This window comes from Acanthochromis polyacanthus, chromosome 8 (assembly GCF_021347895.1).
Source record: "Acanthochromis polyacanthus isolate Apoly-LR-REF ecotype Palm Island chromosome 8, KAUST_Apoly_ChrSc, whole genome shotgun sequence".
NCBI lineage: Eukaryota > Metazoa > Chordata > Actinopteri > Pomacentridae > Acanthochromis > Acanthochromis polyacanthus.
Window position 1 is genome coordinate 25,314,666 of NC_067120.1, and position 26,293 is coordinate 25,340,958.

At 39.7% G+C, this 26,293-nt stretch overlaps 1 protein-coding gene across 1 annotated transcript in view; it reads right to left on the bottom strand.

The window, feature by feature from the left end:
* Window positions 1-26,293, bottom strand: part of lsp1a (lymphocyte specific protein 1 a) — a 68,390-nt gene that overhangs the window by 36,052 nt on the left and 6,045 nt on the right. Inside the window, exon 2 of the mRNA XM_051951571.1 lies at window positions 1,953-2,099. Within this exon, the coding sequence (XP_051807531.1) occupies window positions 1,953-2,099 (147 nt within the window). The remainder of the gene's footprint in view (window positions 1-1,952; window positions 2,100-26,293) is intronic.

The following is a 26,293-nucleotide window of genomic DNA, read 5'->3' on the forward strand; positions in this document are numbered from 1 at the left end:
TTAGTGAGCCAGCATGCTCAATATAACAACTCCTGGACAATTCCCATAATGGGATACAATCGTCATTAGTAACACTTGACTTACAAAAATGTCAACTAGGAAAAAGGTCCATTAGCACTGAAGTTGAAATGCCTGATGTTGCTTGATGAAAAGTTCAAGTACCACCACAGTTATTACAGTTATTACAGTTCAGACTGAGGGGAACAGGAACAGTTTATAGTAATCCATCAAAGAGTTCAAAAGACATTTTAGTTTCAGAGGGATTCCCCAGAGCTGGGTGACATGGCTAAAAAAATTTTCACAATAGAATGTTTGGTTTCAGTCAACACTGATCATTTTTATTGAGTTATTATTTAAAAATACCAGGAAAAAAAGGTTCAATTTGAATTTACCCTCATTACTTTGAATTGAACCAGTTTAGCCCATTTAGCCTATCAAGGCAAAAAGATAATAATATAATCATCATTTTTATATGATTAGTGTGGCCTAAAGAATCCACCAATACATTATCATTATGCTATCTATAGTGATTTTTTTTTTTTTTTGCTGTGGGTCTTGCTGTTATCTGTCATCACCAGGGGTGAAAGTAGTTTTAAATTCTTGCCGGTACTATTACCAAAACCCTCATCTCGCTCTAACTTCATGCATTTTAAAACAGCAAAGTTAAAATGCAAACAAATAAAAACATATTAACATTGTACTGTAGGCCAATGGAATAGGTAGGAATTAATAACACTTGAAAATACGGTAAACTTTTTGCTTTAATTGAAACACTAATAAACATCCAGAATACAAGGCTCTAAGAACAGATATGATGTCACATTCAGTATCCATACATAACATACACATGCATAACAAACGCCTGTGCTCAGCACAAGGTCATTTTGTTGTGGGTACATCTATATTAAATGGGTACATACTATGGTGCCATGATTTCTGCCATGAATTTTTTCAAGATTTCAGCCATCAGAAATGATACAACTGAGCAGCCTTGGCAGATCACTGTGCTCTCTCACTGCTTTTTTTGGGAATAAAATTAGGTAGCCCTATAAGGTGCAGTCAATTCCAGCCATTTTCAATACAAAAAAATCGCTAATATTTTATTTGTAAATAAAAATATGATGAGAAATACAGGGAATATTGGACGCGCATCACGAGGTGCATTTCCTCGAAAACGACCTATTCGTGGATTATATACCGACTTCAAGACATGTTTTGGACAAAATATTTTACTGGCTTGTTTCGTCTGGATGTCCAAGGTTGGATTATGGCCGTTTTTTGTGGAATATTTTCATCTGTGTGTAATAATGAACCCGCAAAGCCGTGTATAGAGAACGGATGGATGGATATTCGTTGTTTGTCGGACAAATGTGTTTATATTACCCGCTGTGGTAATCACATCTGAAAGTTGTTTATACCGGCGGATTCATGAGAATCTAAGCTTTCCATCGGCGTATAGTGTTTCTATCATTGAGTTGGCAGTGTCGTTCTATTTCGAAAAATGCTTATGCAGATATCAAAACGGCCCGCCCGTGGGCCGCTGAACCGCCAACAGGTTAATTTTTTCAGTCTTTCTATGTAATGCTGACAATTTTTTTAAAGAGCTCTTTATGAATTAGATTTTGACTCAGGTTCCTTCTATATGACCAGATGATGGAGGACCATTCATGGTGATACTGTGATGTACATTTCCAACAAATGTGCAATTATTTAAATTATGCAAATATTTACAACAGTAAACTTTTGATTTTTGATGTCCCCATAGGTCTTAGGCTGCTGAGTAGTTGCTCAAGTTGTTCATTTGGCAATCCAGTCTTAAAATAGTTACTGTGATGTTTCAATCTGGGCTAAAGTGGACAAACACACCAACAGAATGAACACCACTCTGGACTTTCCTTGGACACAACTTTATATCCCAATGTATTGATTTTTTTTTCTATGTCTTATCTTACATGCTCTCCTCTGTTGGCATTTCGCCCTCCGGAGATGACTCTTCAGGTGTTGAGCCACTGTTCCTCCTATGTAAAGCCTCCCGAGCTCTTCTACGACGCTCCCTCTCCACCTCTTCAGCATCCTCAATGTTCCTCTGGGCCATCAGTCTGGAGAGAAAGGACATAGTATATTAAAAAATGGAAGGTAATAGAGCATAGGCTGTTTCAGGCATGTAATATGTAACACTGCCAACTTTCCAACTTTGCCAAGCTCTTAAAATTGCCTTTGTACAATGTTGTTGTTTTTTTTTTTTTTTTTTTTTTTTTTACAAATTTATTTAGCCACAGCAGGATATGTATATGAAAAGTGTGTACGCTGTTGCAATATTTGGCAGATATTTGACAAACAGCATGACAGAGACAGAAAATCACATTCTAAATAAACACACACAAAAAAATCAATGCATGGCTGTGGAAAGAGATTAATATAAAGAGGAGCATGTCTGAAAGGAGCTTTTGATTCCACCAGAGACTGGTTAATTGATTACTCTAAATTGCCCGTAGGTGTGAATGCGAGAGTGATTGTTTGTCTGTATATGTAGCCCTGTGACAGGCTGGCGACCTGTCTAAGGTGTCCCCTGCCTCCGACTAAGTCAGCTGGGATAGACTCCAGCCCCCCGTGACCCTCGTGAGGATATAGCGGTGTATAGAGAATAGATGGTAGGATGGAGGACTTGCCCCTGCTGGCTAATTGAAAGAATGAACACTTGAGGCAGTTCTGCATTGGCTTCACTTTTCAGAGGCTACATTTTTTTAATAGACAGTCAACCATCTACACCAGGTCTGTACATCAACTTAAAGATAGAGTTTTCACTTTACTCAGCATTTCAACAAAAATAATGTGCACTTTACATCAACAATTGCCACAATAATCACAAAAGGCTCCTGTAATTCCTTTTTTTTTCCTGAATAGTTCATTCATCAGTGGTGGTTGGGGAACAATAAAAACTGATACAGGAAACATTTTGTCATGCATCCCAGATAGCATTGGTTTCTGAGTCATGTCTGTCTCTCAGACCTCTTGGGTTTCTAAACAGAGACTGTGTTAAGTTGTGAGGGACTGAGATGTGGCCAGATGAACATCTGCTGGGCCTTGGATGAGAAATGACAGCGGTTGTTTATGTACAGGATAAACACACGTTCTTCACCTCGTGTCAGCATGACATCACTGTATTTATTACAAACACTGTTAATCTTTGTGTATCCAGAGTCCATGAGCCAAACATGAGGTCTCTTTTCAACAATGCAGCGATTTACACCGACACCGGAGCTTTTATGCCTGCTGTAAATGGTAACATGAAAGAAACGTTGTCACGCTCCGCCTGCTCCAGTGATCTGGCTCATCAAGCGAACCACGAGCGGCTGTGCTGATGCACAGCTGACTCAAGTTCTAATCAGCACAGCCGGCGTGAGTTTCCAATCAGTGCGGCATATAAGCCCGACTCCCCTCACAACTCACTGCCGGGTCATTGCATCCTCTTCATACCAGACAACGCACTCCTCTCCTCCTCTCCTCCTCTCCTCCTCTCCTACACTCCTACACTCCTACACTCCTACACATCGCTTCCCGGACTCTGTTCTCTCAGTCGGATTACTTGCCTGTTTCCCTGTCATCGGCTCATCACCTCCATTGGCTCTGTCGGTTCTCCCCCTTCTTCCGCCCATCAGACACTGGACTGGACTTTCTGTGAATCACCTTCCCCGCAATTTAGTTTAGATTATGTTTAGCTTACCTTGGCCTTTGGGTCCGCCCTTAGTTTAGTTCAGTTTTTCTCCCCCGTTGTTTTCCTCCGGCTTTTTTTATTCAGTGTTTTCTGTTCATTTATATTTTTCATTAAATCGTTATTAATTTCACCACCCTGTCTATGCCTGCTGCTTGGGTTCACACGCCAGTCCGTGACAAACGTCTTACATATTTTCTTTATTTCCTAGATATAAAATAATTGTTTTGAATTATTCTACTTTACCAATTAAATGATTGTCTAGAGCATAAAATGTGGTTGTCAATAACAGGCCATTAGAACATTTTGTCCAGGGGATTCTTAGAAGATTAATCCAGCCATATGTTTGGCTAAAACTGACATGTGGAAGTGGCAACAAACCATTTATCCATCTATCGTCTATACACCACTTAATCCTCATTAGGGTCGTGCAAGGGCTGGAGTCTATTCCAGCTGACTTAGAGTGAAGGCACGGGACATCCTGGACAGGTGTCCACTCTGTCACAGGGCTACATAGAGAGACAAACAATCACACTCACACTTGACACCTATGGACAATTTAGCCTTACCAATTAACCTGAGCATGTTTTTGGACTGTGGGAGGAAGCCAGACAAACAATCACACTCAAATGCATAGCAACAAGACAGTTTTCTGAAAAGATTTTCATGTCGTGTCTGTTCTCTACTTTTCACTCTACTTTGCAAAGGACTATTGGGTCATCATCAGTCACACAGCCAACGTGACAGACAGCATAGCATATACAGAGACCAGCAATTACATCATGGTGACATAGCTGAATTCACAAGTCGTGGCAAAAACCTATCAGATTAACGATCAGTTTGCATTAGCAACGCTTTAGGGAAAACGCATTGTACGCTGCTAGTTCCCACCAAATCGGAAACTGGATTAAGTGTTATTTTCCTACGGTTTCGATAATGGTCCTTTCACTCAAAAATGTATTTATGCATGTCAGGTTTGGACACGCATATCCACTCTGGAGGTCTCTGTACTGGGATCAGGCTGCATCTCAAATGCAGCTGCCACTGCAGAGTGTAGCATTATAGCATTCATGTGCTTCATTCCTGTCGCACCAGTTTTGGTAGAACTGCAGCTGATCAGTTTTACAACAGGTTTAAGTACTCACCAATTTACAGTTTTTGTTTGAGGTGATAATGTTTTTAATGCTTCCTCTGGCCTGGAGATGGGGAAATTTATTGCATTTGAGAATTCACCCATTGTCTCCTCTCTGTAGAGTCAAAGGTTGATCATTTCGGCCTCACAGTGACTGACTGAATGCGAGAATGTTATTTCAGGTGAAATTTTAAGATTCAGTCGAGGGCTTAAGGGCTTAGCTAAGCTGTCTTCTTACTATTTTCCTGCAGTTGTGACAGTTGTAGCTAAAGGAATTTGAGGAGCAACTAATTCCAAAGAGTTAGCTTAACTGTGAAAAAAAATTGAATGTATCAAACTATTTCAGTTGTAACATGGTCTAAAGCTTGTCTTGATGTTGATCACAGTTCTGCCTCTCGAGCAACATTTGACAACTAACAAGCTCCATGTGGCTGCTCAGGTGTCCAGTTACTAAACTCACATTTGGCTCATTTGGCTTCTGGGTTGGGCTGCACAGTGGGTTAGTGGTTAGCACTTTCGCCTTACAGCAAGAAGATCCCCGGTTCAAATCCCAGCCTGGGCCTGGGATCTTTCTGCATGGAGTTTGCATGTTCTCCCGGTGCATGCGTGGGTTTTTCTCCGCGTACTCCGGCTTCTTCCCACAGTCCAAAAACATGTTGAGGTTAATTGATCACTCTAAATTGCCCGTAGGTGTGAGTATGATTGTTTGTCTGTATCTGTAGCCCTGTGACAGACTGGCAACCTGTCCAGGGTGTCCCTTGCCTTCGCCCGAGTCAGCTGAAATAGGCTCCAGCACCCCCCGCGACCCTAGTGAGGATAAAGCGGTGTACAGAGAATGGATGGATGGCTTCTGGGTTGCTAATGGATCCCTAATGGCTCCCAGGCTCCCTCTGTTCCTCCACCTTCTACTTTCTTGAAGAACAGGGTTGATGAGAAGAGACGGCTTTGCATCTCCAACTCTCTGCACCTTCACTTTTTTTTGTTTTACGCAGTTTACATGCAGACTGCAACATCACCTCCTTTCTCACTCCTTGCTCTTCCTGAGATTTAAATCACCACCAGTTACAAAGAGAACAAACTGAAGCTGTTCTTGGTTTTCAGAGTGACTCACTTGGGAAGTCAGGAATAAAAGCCGACACAGAAATGAGTAGGTTGGTTACAGCAGCATCTTCCTGTTTTGTCCAGTTTCTGAACTTTTTTTCTTTATCTATTTTGTATTTCAAAGTTCATTTTCTAAAAGAAACAGTCTTCAGGTGGCATTTAATTAAACGGACTGAACTTTATATACTTTACTGGGAAAAATTTTCAGCAACACGTTGACAGAAGAAACCTGGAATTGAGTACGAAACATTGTGAACAACCTGCTTTACCTCCTGATTCCCAGTCACCACAATTAAAATGTATTATTGTGCCAAATCCAGGTTTTATTTTTTACAGTTGGTAAATGTGCAGACCAAGGCAGAGCTACAAGTAATTAATGAAAAGGATGAAAACTGGAATTACAGCTATGATCCATGGGTGTACTCCAAAACCCAACACTGCTGGCTCCAATCAGGTGTACAGTTTCCACTCCATTCTACTTATGATTACTTGAATTGATGCCTTTGTTTTGCAAATAAACCAGTTTCTTTATATTTTTGAAAAAATGTGACACTGACACTGTCTCGGGTTGGATTAACCGACAGAGAATTATCAGTTAAATACAAGCTTTGCTAGGCTTTAATTTGCAATTCATCGCAAACCTAGTCCAGCCATGTTTTTGGCCTTGCCACAGTAAGATGATGTTACTATTCTTTGTGTACCCTAATGAAAAATGAGATTTGTTCACTAATTTAGAGGCCCACAACCGGATACAGATAAACTCTACACTGTTCAGCATTGTCATCTGTTCCTCCTCTTCCCCTTCTCTCATTGCTCTTCCTGTAGGCAAGCAGAGATGAGCAAAGTGGAAATGAGTCAGATGACAAAGGTGTAGAGGCCAGTGCTCAGCAGGATGTGTGTCAGCTAAGTGTTTCACCGAGGTGACCCAGAAAACCTTGATAGAGGGTGGTTGTAAATATTTTTTATTGCCAATTGTACATTGGATAGAATACATGTCTCTTACAAAACAATCATAGTTTTATATATTTTATAATATACTAAAATAAAATATAATGCAAAAAGAAGAAAAAAGAAACAGAAACAACAACAACAACAAAAAAAAACAGCAGCAACATCAAACTTAAATAGATTAGATATGACAGAATGGCGGATTTCTACACAGCTTGGGTTCTATGGCAAAAAAAACAAAAAAAAACAGTGTAAGCCTGAGCTGAAGTTTATAGGACAATGATGGTAGCATACACTAAACAGAAGCTGTACACTAACGACAGATGAAATCAATACCATATGACAGGGAAAAGGACCTTTTTACAACCAGCATCATGACAGAGTTATCCTGAGAAGACATTCATATTGTAACTTTGACCTCACTCGATTCCTTCAGGTACTTTAATACAGGCTCCCATACTTTATCAAAGATTGCCCGTCTGCCTGCATTTTCATATTTGAATTTCTCCATGCACAGGGTTTCACTGAGCTCCCTTAGCCACATTTCAATTGAAGGTACTTTGTCTGACTTCCAGTATCTTAAAATAAGTCTTTTAGCCAAAATGGCACCGAAACATAAAGACTGTTGTAAAGACTTACTACTGTTAGAATAGTGAGTTGAGCCACCCGCTGATCCCAAAATGGCCACCAGGGGGCAGGGTTCACACAACCTTTTAAATGCCTTTGAGTAAAAATCGAATATTGAAGACCAGAATGAGTGGAGACTGGGGCACGTCCAGAGCTGATGAGTGAGTGTTCCATCCTGATTCTTACATTTGTCACACAAGGCTGATACATTAGGATACATCTTGTTAACTTTTATCTTTGAGTAGTGTAATCTATGTATTATTTTAAACTGAATTAATTTATGCCTAACATTGATTGAGCATCGATGAATATTTGAAAGACATGTGTCCCAGTATTCTGTGGAAAGAGGCACTCCCAGTTCAGATTCCCATTCCAACCTTTGCTTTTCTGGGCTCGTTTCTATCTGGTTGAAGAGTATCTGGTAAAAATTTGATATTGCTCCTTTTTTTACCTGGTGTGATTTGAATTATTCTTTCAAGTGCGTGGTGTCGTGGGATGTCTGATAACGTTGATACATGGGCCTTTATAAAATTTCTGATCTGCAAATAGCGAAAGAAATGCGAGGCTGGCAGGTTATACTTAGCTTTCAGTTGCTCAAAAGACATCAGATGCCCCCTCTGGTATAAATCGCCCAAGGACCCCATTCCCTTCTCCCTCCATCGAGCAAACACTGGGTCTCCAGCAGAGGGCTTGAAAGCGTGATTGTTACAAATCGGTGTATCACTGTACATATTTGGGGCCTTCAAATGTAATTTGATCTGATTCCAAATTTTTACCGAATTATGTATCGTAAAGTTACCTTTGTACAGTGATTTACTAATTTTGATGGGGCTGTTCAATAGGGCTAAGAGAGAAGTCCCCTCACATGCTGCTTTCTCTAAAGAAAGCCATGCAGGGGATGGACTGGTTATACCCTCAGTAAAGTTTGAGTTCCTCCAAAAAACCAGAATATTTAGATGTGCTGCCCAATAGAAACATTTGAAGTTTGGTAGGCCGAAGCCTCCCTCCTGTTTTAATTTACAGAGATGTTTTTTGTTTATACGTGCTACTTTGTTTTGCCAGAGAAAAGGAGTCACTATTGAGTCCAGCCTCCTGAAGTATACTTGTGGAATAAAGGATGGTATTGATTGGAAAATATATAGGAAACGTGGGAGAACTACCATTTTCATAGCATTAATTCTCCCTACCAATGATAGTGGGAGGGTCTTCCAGAAATTAATATTCTGCTTCAGTTGTTTCATCTTTAAATTCCAATTTTCCTCAAGTAGCAGACCAGGTTTCCTAGTGACAGACACCCCTAGGTAGGTAAACCTGTCCGTGGCGATTTTAAAGGGAACAGACTTCAGTGTGGTACTGTTATGGTTTAGATGTATTGGCATTAATTCACTTTTTTCCCAGTTAATTTGAAAGCCTGAAAAGGAGCCAAAATAATCAAATACCTCCATAATTGATGAAATTGACTCTTTTGGGTTAGACACATACAATAATATGTCATCCGCGTAAAGCGACATGTGGTGTTTTTGCCCTTTAATAGAGACAGGTGATATCCTGGGGTGCTGACGTATTTTTGTAGCTAGCGTTTCTATGATCAAATCAAAAAGGTAGGGGGAGGTGGGATCCCCCTGTCTAGTTCCACGACGCAATGGGAATTCAGAAGAGACATCCTGGTTTGTAATAACACTTGCAGTAGGATGAGCATATAAAATCCGTATCCAGTCTATAAATACTTTACCAAAGCCAAATTCATTTAGGGTCTCATACATGTATGGCCACTCGACCTGGTCAAAGGCCTTTTGAGCATCAACTGATATTACAACTGTTTCTGTATTATGCCTAGTATACAGAATGTTGAATAGACGCCTTAAGTTAAAATCAATATGCCTATTAGGAATAAAACCTGTTTGATCAGGATGCACAATCGTATGAATATGTGTTTTTAAGCAATTTGCCAGGATTTTGCTAATCAGTTTTTTTTCGTTTAGAATCAGTGACACTGGCCTATAAGATGAGGCTTCCAACGCATCCCTGTTCTTTTTTAAAATTAGTGAGATGTTTGCTCTATACAGTGTTTGAGGTAACCTGCCCTTTGCGGCAGCATGCTTAATCATACGCAGCAGGAGCGGGGCTAATTCCTTATAGAAGCACTTATAAAATTCTGTTGTGAACCCATCCGGCCCAGGTGTTTTGTTATTTGGAGATTCCTTAATTGCTTGTATAAGCTCTTCTATAGAAATTTCCTTATCAAGCAGAACTACAGCTTCAGGGCTAAGTTGAGGCAGGTTTAGTTGGGAAAGAAATGATTTAATTTTATCAGTGTCATGTCCACCACTTGACTTATATAATTTTGAATAAAATTCCATAAAATGTGTGTTTATTTCTTTAGGGTCTGTGAGAATAGTTCCCGAACCTGATCTTATTCTGTGTATAGCTTGCGAGGCTTGAATGTGCCTCAGTTGACGTGCTAATAATTTCTGGGGTTTGTCACCTATCTCGAATTGCATCTGTTTGATTCTATTTAACTGCTTATTGACCTGTGAGGATAAAATTGTATTATGTTCTTGTCTCAGGCAGATTATTGAATTCAGGGTGTTGGAGTCTGACGAGACTCGGTATGAATTTTCTAACTCGGTGATGGACTCATCCAATTCCACTAATCTTTTTTTCGACTGTTTTTTCCTATTTGCCATATAAGAAATGATATTGCCTCTGAGCACTGCCTTGATAGCCTCCCATAATGTCGAATCATTGACATCTCCTGTGTCATTTGTTGCTATAATTTCTGGCAGCCTTTCTGACATATATTTCAAGAAGCTTTTATCTTTTAAGATGGTGTTATCAAATCTCCAAGAATAAGTGCTCTTACAGTGTTTAAATCTAATATCAAGGGACACTGGAGCATGGTCACTTACCAAAATATTATGGTCGTGCGAGGTTAGAACGTTGGGAATCAATTTTGAGTCTAACAACATGAAGTCAATCCTTGAGTAGGAGTTATGTACTGGGGAAAAAAAAGAATAGGCCCTGGTGGCGGGGTTACGCAGTCTCCAAATATCAACAAGATTTAGACTGTGCATTATGTTTTTTAGGACCTCACTGGATTTATTCTTTGCTGGTACCTTCTGCAACTGTTTATCTAAAGAAGTATCAATTATACAGTTGAAGTCGCCCCCCATTATAATGTTTGTGTCACTGATATCTGGATCATCGAAGTTTGGACCATAAATATTTATCAAAGTTACAGTAATACCATTGAGCGTTCCCGATACAATTAAAAATCTACCATTGGGGTCTCCGATTGTATATCTGTGGTCAAATGATATGTTATTCTTAATAATAATGGCTACTCCTCTGGCTCTTGCCCCGAAATTTGATTGGAATACCTGTGATCCCCAGCCCATGCGTAGTTTTTGTTTAGCTGTATTTTTAATGTGTGTCTCCTGTAGATAAATGACATCTGCATTTAAGCTTTTCAAATGTGCCAGTATCTTCCCTCTCTTAACTGGATGATTTAAGCCTCTGACGTTCCAGCTCACAATTCTTGCAATATCACCATTATTTGAAAACATGATGATCAAACGTATTTATGTAATAAACATAGATTACATCCATTTGTGCTGTAAGGACTCTGCCATTGTAGTATCAAAACATCTATGCTGCTGCATAACAACATAAACAAAAATAGAACCAAACCATAAAGAACGGTGTCCTCCGGGGTCTTCTGTCTCTCCTTCCCTCCCCTCTGAGAACGAACATCTCCTGGATCTATCCTGCTAGGCTCGTAACCGTCCATACTAACCCGTGCCCGCACCCGCCCCCTCGTTACCGTGAGAAAAACAAACTATCCATGTGCGTCGGGACACCGTAACTGTAGTCAGACGTGGACTGTGCAGGGATCAGCCGTTCCCTGTGACTTTAGCTGGGGCATCCGTCTGCCGTGGTATTTTGTTGTCATCGAGGAACCTCTCAGCATCCTTCGGATTGTTGAATGAGCGTCTGTCTGAACCGACCGACACCACAAATGTCGCTGGGTATCTGAAGCCGCATCTCAGCTCCGCTGCTCTGCATCTGGCTCTGATGCTGTCGAATCGCTGCCGTTGCTTCATTACCGCTGGACCCAGGTCCGGAAAAATGTAGAGTCGTGCACCCTCGTATTGTAGGGGAAACTTTTGTGAAGAAAGTTTCAGAATATGCTCCTTAACCGGATCGTAATGGATCCGTGCGATGATTTGGCGAGGAGGACCGTCAGCTGCAGCTGCCCTGCCGCGGATCCTGTGGGCATGGTCAACTTTGACAGGTTTGTTGCCGAAGTGTTCTTCTCCCAGCAGCTTCGGGATGAGTTTAGCAACAAAGTCTGTGGGGTTACCTTTTTCCAATCCCTCTTTGACTCCAGCTATGCGGATGTTTTGCCTCCTGGACCGTGAGACCAAATCATCCAGTCTCTCGCCGAGTGACTGGGCTACGTCCTCCGATCTTGCGCACCTGTCTTCCAAGGCTTTGATTCGGGACTCGTGCTCGTTCAGTCCGCTCTCATTAGAAGTCACTCTCTCCTCGACATCTTCCATTGTTTGTTTCAAGTCCGCGAGAGATAATTGGAGTTTGTCAAACCTTGTGTCGACATTCTGACTCAGCCGGGTGATTGCAGACATGATGTCTGTAGCAGTTGGCGTCTCACTCGATGGCGTAGTATCTGTGTGCTCCGGGCTAGCTTCCATGTGGCTGCCGCCAGCGTTAGCCTTACTGTTGGCGTCGTCGGCTTGTTGCTGTCTTTCGGTTCCTTTGGTTTTGTTAGTTTTGCCCATCGTTCAGTTATGTGTCTCCGACTATTGCTATCCAGCCTTTTAACAGTTCTCCTCTTTAATTGTATTTTTAAATTGTTAAACTTGTATGAGGGAGCGGAGCCTCACTCAAACACGTCTATCTCATCCCGCGCCCCTAGCGGTCTGATAGAGGGTGGTTGATGAAAATCAGATTTAGTTTCAGAGGTGCAGCAGAAGGGCTGCAGCCTTAGTGTGTCTGGACAGTTTATTCAATGTTACGCCAGAGAACACATATAAAATCACTTTAAAGTTAAAAGCTTTTTGCCATATATATTTCTTATAATTCAAATATATTCATAGTTGCTTTGGGTCCCCCAGAGTCTAGGACTGCCACTTTTGAATCCACTGTTTTGTTTACTTTTCATACAAAGTGTGATGTAATGTCAGTGCCATGTTAGAGACAATGCAGTTATGTGACTATCAGCATTGGTTTTTCTGTTGGTCTGTCTGTTCGCAACATTACTCAAAAATTGACAAAGAGATTTGGATGAAAAAAGGTCAGAAATGATGGGCTGCACAGTGCCGTGGTGGTTAGCACTTTCGCCTTGCAGCTAGAAGATCCCTGGTTTGCGTCCCAGCCTTCCTGGGATCTTTCTGCATGGAGTTTGCATGTTCTCCCTGTACATGTGTGGGTTTTCTCCAGGTACTATGGCTTCCTCCTACAGTCCAAAAACACGCTGAGGTTAACTGGTGACTCTAAATTGTCCGTAGGTGTATATGTAACTGTGATTGTTTGTCTCTATATGCTGCCCTGCGAAAGACTGGCAATCTGTCCAGGGTGTTTCCTGCCTTTGCCCTAAGTCAGCTGGGATAGACTCCAGCTCCCAGTTCATTAAATAGTAGGGATGTTTCCAACCCCCAATGTTGCCGCCCGCTACATATTTAGATCACGTGATTTGGTATCCATACATAACATACACGTCTGTGCTCAGTGCAAGGCAATTTTGTTTGTAGGCACATCTATATTAAATGGTCACATTCTATATTGCAATGTTTTCTGATCATCAAAAACAAATAAAAAATGTGGCATTTCAAAAAAAAAAATGCTGCATTTCTGACATATGAGGGAATGAACAACCTTGGTGGAGTAATGCGCTCTCTGAGTGCTTTTCTAGTTTTAATATTCGGTAACCCTATGTGATGAAATAAAAATGACTTGGTGCTTTATTCAACCAAGAAGAACTAGTGTAAAAATCAGTGAATAAATGAACACATTTGAACTAAATACAATATTCTTTGTCATAAGTTTGATCTGTTTTCATAACTTAATTGCATTGGCATGTAAAGTGACGTAACAAGATAAGTGATACAAATTCAAGTTAGGAGAGGTACAAACAATAGTGTCCACAAATTTCAACAAAGCACAGAGGCACACTAAGATGCTAAAATGTAACGAAACAGTAACCTCACAACTACAAAGTCCTCAGTTCGAATCTCTGTCTGGGATCCTTCTGTATGGAGTTTGCATGTTCTTCCTGTGTCTGTCTGGGTTTACCTTGGTTGCTGCAGCCTGGCCCAGCCCACCCATAGACATGCCTTGTAGGTTAACTGGTGACTCCAGATTGGGCTTAGATATGTTAGTGAGTGTAAGTACACATGGTTGTCTGTGTTGAGCGTGTGATGGACTGGTAACTTGTCGAAATGGAGCTTGCCTTTCTTAATGGACAAAACAGAGCAGACTGTTGAAAACCAACAGAGATGTTGCTGCCATTTTCTGATAGTATTGCAAATTCATGACTTTTTTAATGCTGAATTATTTATTGACACTTTATACATCGTTTTTAAACTATGCTTAAGAATAGCTTCTGAATTGCAATCAAAAATTGTCCTCCAACATGACATTTTTCTTGCCTTTCATTCATTAATCTGACTGTAAATTTTCCTGAAAAGCACTGCAGGACATCTGAGAGAGAGAAGTGTTTAATTATTTTAAAAACAAAGTGTCACACTGCAGAAGGATTTTCTATATTCTAGCAACCCATAAATGCTTTACAAATGATCTATAACTGATCTTTCAGCATTAGTAAATTGTACAGCTCTTTTACATCATTTACACCATGTCTAATCAGAAAGTAGAGCCTAAATATACGTCAATCCATTCAATGTCTATTCTGACTATCCTTTGATAGGTCATAGGGGTGAGTGGGAGGAGTCTACCCTAGCTGACTCTGGGCAAGTTGTACCATTTAGCATTGCTTCTAGACTAAAAGGAGACAACGTCACTATTTCAGTGACAGCATTCACTTACTGCCATTGTAAATACAAGGAAAGGAAAGAAGGAAGTTATGTGGCCACATAGACGATGCTGGGGTGAAGAGATGGGTCAAGAAACCTTCACACTGTAGACGAAAATTTTAAACATTCTACTGTATTTAATTTTAGAATCATTTTGTAGCCCTGTGTGAGTCCTGAAAGTGGTTGGTCAGAGGTGTTTAACTCATGCTGTCAGCAGTTTGAGTGTTAAAATCTGCTGGAGCAAAAACTAAACTCTCATTTCTCTGCCCTCTCATTACATTTCCTTTCTGTAATCATCGCTGTGGGATTCTGTCATGCTTGGCAGCAGCTCAACCGTCTGATTCAAGCTAAATGATTCATCACCATCAGAGTGATTTTAAAGTACCGGGATTACCTTCTTTACTTCCTCCTTTTTGTCCTGTGTTTTATCAAAATCAATTCTTTTTTTCTTCCTTATGTCATCTACTAAGCCAAGCAGTGCCGAAATCCTCCTCCCACACTCAAAACCCTGCTCATAGCACATGGCATTCTGGGGTGTATCAGAGTAATGTTGCCAGACAATGAAAACAATATGTACAAAGCGCTTTCTCTACCTCAGCAGGAGTTCAGCAGGTTTTCACCGATCTTATAGTGTTTGTCAGTAAACTGACACCAGAGGCAAGACTCAACATGTTTCTGCCTGAACGATTATGCAGATATCGGCTGACTAAGTGCCCTCAGGTCTTTAGGTCAGTGTGATTGACAGGAGATTCAACCTGACAAAAGAACTGAAGGAGCAGACAGGTGCAAGTGCTACTGAGGACTCTGGCTACAGCAGACATAGAGACAGAATGTGGTTCAAGTAGATCCAAGTTTTAAGAATGCTTTCAATTTGATTTCTTTGAAAATGGCATTGTAGCTGAAGCTATTACAATAACATTGATTATGATTATTTTGCATAGTAAATACTTGGTGGCCAGTGAACTTTTGTACAATAGACATTTTGGCATGTTATAACATGTGGAGAGCTTCAAGTACCTGGGTGTTAACATCATGAAGGACCTGACATGGTCCTGTCACATCAGCACCCTGATGAAGAAAGCTTGACAGTGTCTCTACCACCTCAGATGCTTGAGGGACTTTAAGCTCCCTCTCAAGGTGCTCAGGAACTTTTACACCTGCACCATTGAGAGTGTTTTGGCTGGGGGTATCACCACCTGGATAGGCAGCAGAACCCAACGGGACATCTTGGCCCTGAGCACCATCAGAACCACCCTCCCCAACCTGTAGACATTTATAACAAATGATGGAGGTTAGAGGCCAAGAAGATTGCTAGTGGGCCCACCCATCCCAGCCACAGACTGTTCTCTCTGCTGCCATCAGGGCGGCTTTACTGCTGCCTGAAGGCAAACACAGAGAGGATGAGGAGTAGCTTCTTCCCACAGGCCGCCTGCTGACCCCGAGGCAACAGACTCAATAGAATTGAAAATATGTGAATATATATATGTACATGTACTTACTTCATGTGTGGTTTTTTTGCATTATTCTTGTTATTCTTATTGTTTCGGTCTGTATAACTGTGTTTGTGATCAATAAAGGTCTTGAATCTAGACTCATGAATCAAGCATGTAAAGCGGAGATCAACAAGGAGAAAAGATCAGCATCTAAAAATGGTCACATGGAGGAAAAAAACTAAAATGAAGTAGAACAAAAATGTAGGTGATGAAGAGTAAGAACAAGGAAAGAAGATAAACAGGGACAAATACATAAGACAATTAAAAAATCTATCTTTTTTCAAGATTTTGAAATCATACCAACCAACTTCTCGGTTTTGGAGACACAGCTGGTTGCTAGCTAATTTGTAGAACAAAGACTCTACAAAAGAAAAAGAAACTTTCAGCTATATGATCACAACAATAGAACTAACCAACAGAAACAGCCAGAAACACAACACAGATACCCACAAATCAGATAAAAGTTGTGCCACCTGCCAACAGAGCTACTAAACCACATATTGTTGGGTTCTCTCTGTCTGCACTTGTCCAGGCTTCAACTGTATTGTCTGGCAACGATTCCCCAGAACGAGAGTAAAGAACAGATTCACCATCTGAGAGGAAAAAAGGTTGAAAGTATTAAACCCTCAGCTGCTCTTTTGTAAGCACACATGCTGTCATCGTCTGGATGACTGGTTTGAATGGCACAATAATAACAAGGTTTGCTTTCAGCCTGAAAGCCTGCCAGGCTCCATGGTGCAGACGAGGATGGTGGGAAGACGTTTGTAAGATGAAGTCACTGTTGTGCTAAAACAAGTCAAGACAGTGGAGGGCCCTGAATCACTTTGACACAACAACAAAAACATTGCAACTTCCCAGAAAAAAAAACACCACTGGAATCACCATACGAGTTGTGAGGAGGCAGCCGGGGGCTTCAATCAGCATAGATCAGACTAATAGCGGTGAACTGCTGTTTGTCTTTACTGGTTTTCATTTTGAACTTGAATATGTCACAATGGTTGCTCAACATAGCTTCTACATCTTCACTAGAACTTAGTCATTTTGCAGCTGTATTGGGGTCATTGCAGAATTGGAGGACATTTGGGCTTCAAAATAAAAAAAAAACAAACTTCTCTTTTACGGTTTGGCTCAGCGTACACATCAGTAGTACCATTTTTGTTCCATGTTGTATTTGTTGTTTGCTAATCCTACTCTAATTACAGTAACAGAGTTGCTAATCCATGCTAATGTTAGTTTTTTCTCAGGAGGAGAAGCTACATATTTAGCTAGCTGTTACTGCTGACCGAAAGGATAAACTTACAAATGGAAAAAAGGAAAGCTATAAAGATTATACTAACAGGGTTGCCTGCATGTTGTGGGACACACGTTCCATGTTTAATAATTATTATTTTTTAAATTATTATGGTGATATTTCAGTTTTTCTTTTTTAATAAATTTGAAAAAAAATTCTACATTTCTGTTTTTTTTTCTGTCAAGATGGGGTGCTGAGTGTACATTAATGAGAAATAAAATGAACTTTTTTGATTTTGGCAAATGGCTGCAATGACACAGAGAGTGAAAAATTTCAAGGGGTCTGAATACTTTCCGTACCCACTGTAGATTTGGTCTCAGGACAAGTACATTTACACAGCTGCATGTTTTAGTATTTTGTTCATGGATGATTTGAAATTTGATGGGTGGGATGTAAAATGTCCTCCAATTCCAGAATGACCCATTTGACAATCCTATTGAGGTTAGCAGCCTCCAAACTGACAAAAAGGGAGTCATCAGGATATGATGCTTAGCTTCAGAGTGCCTGAAGTAGATTATAGTGTCTTTCCTGGGGAACAACTGCACAAGAAAATGAGTCTATGTTCTAATTCAAGTGATCTATTTTGCAGTGAAGTTGATTTTGTTGGCATGTTGCCACACTGTGCTCTACTCGGACAGTCATTCATCCATGAATGTTAAATCAAAAACCCCTGGATACACTATAGAGTTCTTTGAGACTTTTAAAAAGCTTTCTAGGCTTTACCACTATTTATTAGTCAGAGCTGTCATTAGTTTAAAAAAATGTTTGGTGACCTTGGCATTTTTTCATTACTTTCCTGGGAAGTGACAACAGAGGGAAGTGAAGATAAGGAATGTGGAGGATTTATTCCTAAATGGCAGTAAAATGTTGAACACTAGCTGCATGTGCAGTGGACACAGCATTGAAGAGCACTCAGACACCAGTTGTCTGGACCAGAAGTCCAACAAACCCCCTGAGACTGTAATCACCATGTTATGGCTGGATGTCTGGGTGTCCAACCCCCCCATGAAGAGCACAAATGGACCACTGATCCTGAGGTCTGGGATCCCTGTAGGTTTGTTTGCATACAAGCTTTAATGGTGGATGGGAAGAAACAGAAAAGAAGTTTGAAGACGTTGACGAGGACAGATGGAATGCAGCATTAGGGAGGAAAATACGTTAATGTTATTGCTCAGTGTAAACCTAAATCAACTAAAATCCAAAAAATGTAGCAAAGGCATCTTTCTGTTTCAGGCCAAAGAAAATAAATCTTTTATCTGATTGCATTTGCAGCTACATTTTGTATTTTTTTGTTGAAGAGGAGAGTGCCCTAAGAGAAGTGAAGAATGCATTCAGCGTGTGAAAGTTCCAGAGTAGAAATTTTTTATATAGTTCCCACAAATTAGCAGTTGGTTTCCTTTTGGCCCCTCTTTATGTATGTTTATGTAGCACCACGGTTCTGGAGAAAAGTTGTCTTGTCTCCCTGTGTACTGTAACAGTTGTATGTGGCTGAAATGAACAACAAAGCTTCTTAGTTTATTACAACAAAAATCAGCATGGTACTAATTAGCACAGCTGATGTTTAAGCACTTGTAGTTATGGTTACAGAGCACTACCACTACTTAGTGTCTAACAAATACTGATCCACAAAAGGAATGTAGAAAATGTCCTTGCTGATAGACAGAATACTAAAAGATATAAATAAAATGGAAACAGGAAAATTCCATTAACAAAGTGCAACATATATACATTTTATATTAAATTTATTATATACATTTTATATTACCAGAAATATTCACTACTGTTCAAAAGTTTGGGATCACTTAGACATCTCCTTATTTTTGAAAGAAAATATTTTTTTTTTCCAATGAAGATAACATTACATGAATCAGAAATACAATATAGGAATTGTCAATGCGGTAAATGCTGATCCTAGCTGAAAATGGCAGTTTTTTAATGGAATGACTACATAGCGGCACAGAGGTCCATTTTCAGCAACCATCACTCCTGTGTTCTTATGATACATCGTGTTAGCTAATTGTGTTGAAAGACTAATTGATGATTAGAAAACCCTTGAAGAAATATGTTAGCACATGAATTAAAATGTGAGTTTTCATGGAAAATATGAAATTGCCTGGGTGAACCCAAACTTTTGAATGGTAGTGTTTATATTATGACAGATGTACAGAATGTACCACGCTCTGCAACAGAGACTGAGAGGTGTTTCTGCTGCCTGAGTGTTTAGGACAAAATGTGTTTAACTGAAGTGAAGGCGATAAAAACCTGTCATCTGTTCTCATAGATAGGGCCCCTGGAAACAGGAAACTGTGCTCTGTTTACTTTCCCTCCATCCCTCTAATACAGACAACCTGTGGAGGGAGGGAGAGTTCAGTGCCCCCATCACTCATCAGCAACTACACCCCACCTCCCCAAAACATTCCTCAGTCTCTTATCTCTCTGCATCGTAAACACTGAGGAAACCCACCCATGTGTAGGGGGCTTCAGGGGTCAGAGGTGGCTGCACTGCATTTGTTTTGAAGCAGGTATGCCTTCTGGATGACATCAGCACTGTGGGCCGAGCCAGGCCGAGCCAGGCTGGCAGGAGGGGGGGGTTTGTCTCCCACGTAGAGCTGATTAAAAACAGATCGGCTTTGCTGCATGCCTGCCTTGACCCGCTGTGATGAACAACACTTGGTCTGATAACATGTTCCTGGCACAGGTCTATGTTTGTTTTCAGTTTATCTCCAAAATTTTAATATGACACTGTGAAAGATACTACGATATCCTACAGATAATAATGTAGGACAGACGATCCCTTAGTTAACTAGAAAAGCACTCAGACAGCACAATATTCCGTCAAGGCTACTCAGTCATATAATTTTTGACGGCTGAAATCTTGAAAAAATCACAGCACCATAGAATGTGGCCAGTTAATATAAACTGTAAACCTTCTTTGCTGGAGTTTCTCCTCACCATATAGAGTTATATAGGCCTTTCCTAAAAATCCATCAGTCCGTTTTTGAGTAATGTGGCTAACAGACAGATATACAAACAGACAAACAGACGGACAAATATACGCTGATCATCACATAAGCAGGAGAAACTAGAAAAACACTCAAAGAGCACAATACTCCGCCAAGGCTGTTCCTTCCTCCATGTGGCATTGTCAGAAATGCTGCATTTGTTTATTAGTTATTGATGATCAGAAATCATGGCAACGTAGAATGTGGCCATTTAATATGGATGCACCCACAAACAAAATGACCGTGCACTGAGCACAGGCATGTGTTATGCATGTATATGTTATGTAAAGATACTGAATCGCGTGACCTAAATATGTAGCTGGCAGCAGGAATTGATGGGAAACGGAAAGATCCCCACAATTTAATAAAATGTTCTTTGTATAATTTGATAAATACTGATATGTCCACAGCTGTGGATTTTTAGTAGGATCACAATCGTGTGATTTTCAACAGGCAGCTGACATAATGTTCACTTGTTGTCATAGTGACAGTGACCCCATGCCGCTATCTCACAATGATACAGAATTCCTGACTATAAGCTGCATCACTGCCAAAATGTAATCACATGGTCCTTGTATCATTTCTGACCTTCCCTCAAAATTTCATACAAATCTGTCTGTTTTTGAGTAATGTTGGTAACAGACAAGCAACCAGACAGACAAACCAGCACCGATCGTCACATAACTCCGCCGCGTTCCTTGGCGGAGCAATTATAAAAAACCTTCACACTGAAACAGCAGTACTAGTAAAATTTCCATCCAGTTGCTCTTACAGCTTCTTGGCAACTTCTGATGCCAACATTCAGCATCAGTCTACCACAGACAATAGCATTGGTCATGTGGTGATCATCACCAAAAATATCCTCTTAACAAAGGCAGGTCGTGAAACAAAAGCAATGCCTGACCAGGATGTAAAAACATAATACACATCCTTCACTTCGCACAATGGAGGGAAAGTGTGACATCAGTCTGATGTCCACCTCTGTTTTCTCTTTAAACATATTACTTCATAACAACAAGCCAATAATGACACTAATGATGTCATCACATCTGGAAATGTAAATTTTTTTTTTATGTGTGAAAAGCTAGACAACTAAACCAGAAATTTTCTCATCATAGTTTCTCCAAGATGTCAGTGATGATCTTCAAATATTAAAACGAGTCCAAAACCATACAGAGACAATCACACAAAACTATTTGAGCAGTTTACTAATCATCAGAAATGTTGCTGACTAATTTTCTATTGCTCAATTAACTGATTAATCAGCTTTTGAATATTTTGGAATTCTTTAAGCAATTCTGGGAATTTTCAAAGGAAACGTTAAACAAATGAGTTTCTGGAAGAATGACAGTAGTTCAAATGTACCAAAATCAACAGAAGCGTCAAAAAAGTCTGGATGAAACTGAATTGCTTAATAGCTAAACACATAAGAATGTCGAGTGAATCAAGCCATCTGACATGGTGGATAGTAGATATAAGACAGTTTAGCTGAAATGCCTCCAACGTGCGAGTTGCACAGTGCTTTTGGATGATGTCATTGTTGCTGTCAACTCCTCCAGCCTGAGACCATCTGCTGACTGGACTGAATCACAGCGAGGCGCTGCCTTCTCCAGCTGTTATCTGCTTCATAAACACAGTTGACTGCTGCTCTCGCTGTGACTCACAGATGACAACACCTCAAGGCTCACTGAGATGCCACAAAGAGGCTCACAGGGCTGTAACTCAGTGCTGTAATACAGTGTATGACAAATCCATGCATCAGTTTCCTGTATAGAAACTCTTACGTAAATGGAAAATCACTTGATAGACTGAAAAGGGAACTCTTTCTGCTTTTACATTAAAGTTGAAAAACTCATTTTGAAGGCTAACTTCAGCTTAAAGATCTCTATAGGTCAAAAAAAATGTCCTGCAATCAGATACAAATGACCCAAAACGGAAACACCTTCTCAGACTGCAGTGTTCATAAATTAATTTTCAAAAACAGAGATATCTTAGGGCAGTCTAATACAAACAAGGACTGTAGATCTCATTCATATCACAATAGACCTGAACAGAGCCAGCTAAACACCATTAATTATGATGGGACTTTCAGATTGGCATTACTCTCGAAGAACAACTAAGGCTGATTGTCATGATCTGGACTGTCTGACAAGTAAAAGAGATACTGCGCTCTCTGAGTGCTTTTCTAGTTAATCTTTACCACAGCTCTGTCTGGTCAGATTTGTCTCTAAATTTTAGAGACAATAAGCATAACACCACACCTACTTGAATCACTGACCAGGTCAGACATGTGGGTGGTGATGCAGAGCTATGTATCCTCTGAATGTCAGGGGAATCTCATCCCTCTGATGTCAAGTCAAAAGGCTAAAGTCTAACTGATGTCACAAGTCACTGGTGTAGGAAAAGTTTCATATTTTAGGGAATACACCCATCCCTGTCTGGTGGAGAGTCAGATGAGAAGATTGATGCTACACCTATATAATAATAATAATAATAATAATAATAATAATAATCTTTATTTATATAGCACTTTTCATACAGGAGTTGTAGCACAAAGTGCTTTACAAAAAGACAAATAATTAAAATAGATGAAAGAAATTGTGACCCAAATCCACCCCACTCAGCCCTGAACCCACCCACTCGGCAATCCATACACTGTATTGTTAAAAAGCAACATAAATAAAAGACAATAATAAATCAGGGACATTGTTATACTCAGTACGTACTGAGGAAACACCACCTTAAAGGTTTAAAATAGGTAAACACTGGAGGTTAGTTTAAAGTGTAAAATAAATTAATAAAAATAAATGAATAAAATAAAATAAATCCATAAGTAGATCAGTAAAATAAATAGATAAATAAGTAAATAAATTCAATTAAATATATCATATAATAAAATAAAATAAACTAAAACAGAATAAAAGATAGATAAAATAGAATAATAATAATAAAGATAATAATAATAATAATAATAATAGTGATAATTATAAATTGGGACTTGTAAAAAGAATATGAACATTAAAAGGTAATTCAAGTAAAAGCCAGACTAAAAAGGTAGGTTTTAAGTTTTTAAAAAGCTTTTTTTGGTAATGTCCCGGATATGTAGCTCAAAACTGAGCTCTGAATTGAATAAAACTCCTAAATTTTTAGCCTGCCCACACGGATTAAAAGATAATGCTTGTAGTTTGCTGACCAGTTTCTCTCTCTTGACCCCTGAACCAATGACTAAAACCTGAGTTTTGTCCTGGTTGAGCTGTAAAAGGTTGTCTGTCATCCATGACTTAATATCTAAAATACAGTTAAAAAGGGCATCAAGTGGCCGTGTGTCATCAGGAGACACGGCAACATAAAGCTGAGTGTCTTCAGCATAGCTGTGGGAATTGATGCCGTGTCTCCTGATGACATTACCTAGTGGGAGCATGTAAAGATTAAAAAGAGTAGGGCCTAAAATTGAACCCTGGGGAACACCACAACCATGTCATGACATTGTGATAAATGATCCCCAAGGTTCACATAAAACTTTCTATCACTAAGATAAGATTTAAACCAGTTAAAACAGTGCCTGAGATGCCAATAAAATCATGGAGTCTACTTAAAAGAATTTTGTGGTCAACAGTATCAAATGCAGCACTCAGGTCTAATAAAACTAAAACAGAGGGTAATTTGTTATCCATATTGTACCTGAGGTCATTAACAATTTTGACCAGAGCAGTCTCTGTACTGTGATTTTTCTTAAAACCAGATTGATAAATTTCATAAATATTTCTTAAACTAATAAAATCATTTAACTGGTTTAAAACAATCTTCTCTAAAAGTTTACTTAAAAATGGCAAATTGGATACAGGTCTAAAATTATCAGCTACAGCTGTATCCAAATTGCTTCTCTTCAGGACAGGTTTTATAATAGAAGTTTTCAAAGCAGAGGGGAACACGCCTGTCTGAAGAGAATAATTTAAAATAGTAAGAAAATCCTGTTTAAAAAAAGTCATAGAAGTTCTTAAAAAGGGATGCTGGAAAGGGATCTAAAAGGCAGGTAGTTAGCTTGAGTTGTTTAAAAACTTTTTCAAGCATCACAGCATCAACCAGGACAAAACTTTCCAGTGTTTCCCCACTTAAAACCAAAGATTCTGAGGAGTTAAAACTCAAAGGCTGAGAAAGTAAAAGGTTTGATCTGATAAAATCAATTTTACTGCTGAAGTGGACTGCAAAGTCATCACATGACAAGTCTAATTCCTTAGTTTGATTAAAAACAGGGTTGATTAATTTGTCTATTGTTTTAAAAAGTACCTTACGATTGTTTTTGTTATTGTGAATTAATGTGGAAAAATGTTCCTTTCTTGCCTGTTTGATTGCTGTGTTCTAAATCGTCAGATGATTTTGGAAAATATTGTAATTTATTTGAATTTTGTTTTTCCGCCACTTCCGTTCAGCTTTTCGACAGTTTCTTTTGAGGTTAATGATATAACTGTTTGACCAGGGAGGCTTTGATTTTGTTGATATTCTTTTGATTTTTATTGGTGCAACAGTGTCTAGAGCTGACTTTAGTTTACTGTTAAAATGATCAACAATAAAATCACAGGAGGAAGGTAAAACATGTGTGGGGGTATCAGTTAAAATGTCATTAAAATTTGCAGTCACTTCAGCAGTAAGATAGCGCTTCCTGATTGTACGCACTGGGATATCTTGTTGCTTAAAATCATTAATATTAAAAAAACACACAAATATGTCCCTTAAATATAATGTTTTTTATGGATTAAACAAACAAGTCATAGCATGTCAATTATTGATCTATTGCAGTGCTGGGAGGAAGATTTTGTTCAGCCTGGAGAGAGCAAGGTTAGCTGTTTCCACTTCTAACCAGCTGCCAGGTAGCCCTTCATAGACAGGTATAAAATTCAAGTGTCATTGTCACCTAACTCTCTAAAAATTACATTATAAAAATGTCAGGCTTTTAAATAAAGTCAAATTGAAGTAGAATTTCAACAATTAGTCAATTAATCAATTACTATTAAAATAATCGTCAATTGTTTTTGCATTAATTAATCAGTTTGAGTATTATTTTAGGAACAAAAGTTAAAGTGATTTAAGTTTCTCTGATTGCAGCTTGGGAATGTGAATATGCTCTGATTTTGTTCCTCTTCTATGACGTTGCACAGAATATCTTTGAGTAGTTGACAAGACAAGATATTCATCATCTTGTTACTTCAGAAAACACTAATCAACAGTTTTCACTATTTTCTTAAGTTTTATATGCCAAACTACTAATCAGGTAATTGAGAAAATGATTAACAGATTATTCAACACGGTCTCACGGGGATTCGTGAAACTGTCACGTCAGTTTTTGTTTCGGTTTCGTGCGCACCAACACGATGTCGTCATGTTTTTCGTGCCGCTCACCACGAGCGAAACCGCTGTGGTAATCACATCTGAAAGTGGTTTATACTGGCGGATTCATGACGATCTAAGCTGTCCATCGGCGTTTGCGGCCGCAGCGGCCGCCGGACATTCTTTAAATTCCTATGCAAATTAGGCGGATTCATAACGATCTAAGCTGTCCATCGGCGTTTGCGGCCGCCGCCGCCGCCGCCATTGCGGCCGCCGGAGATCACATCTGAAAGTGGTTTATACAGGCGGATTCATGATGATTTAAGATGTCCATCGGCGTTTGCGGCCGCCGCCGCGGCCGCTGCTGCGGCCGGATGTCTGGCAGCCGCAATGGCGGCCGCGGCCACGGCCGCGGCCGCAAACGCCGATGGACAGCTTAGATCGTCATGAATCCGCCTAATTTGCATAGGAATTTAAAGAATGTCCGGCGGCCGCAGCGGCGGCCGCAAACACCAATGGACAGCTTAGATCGTCATGAATCCGCTGGTATAAACCACTTTCAGATGTGATTACCACAGCGGGTTTCGCTCGTGGTGAGCGGCACGAAAAA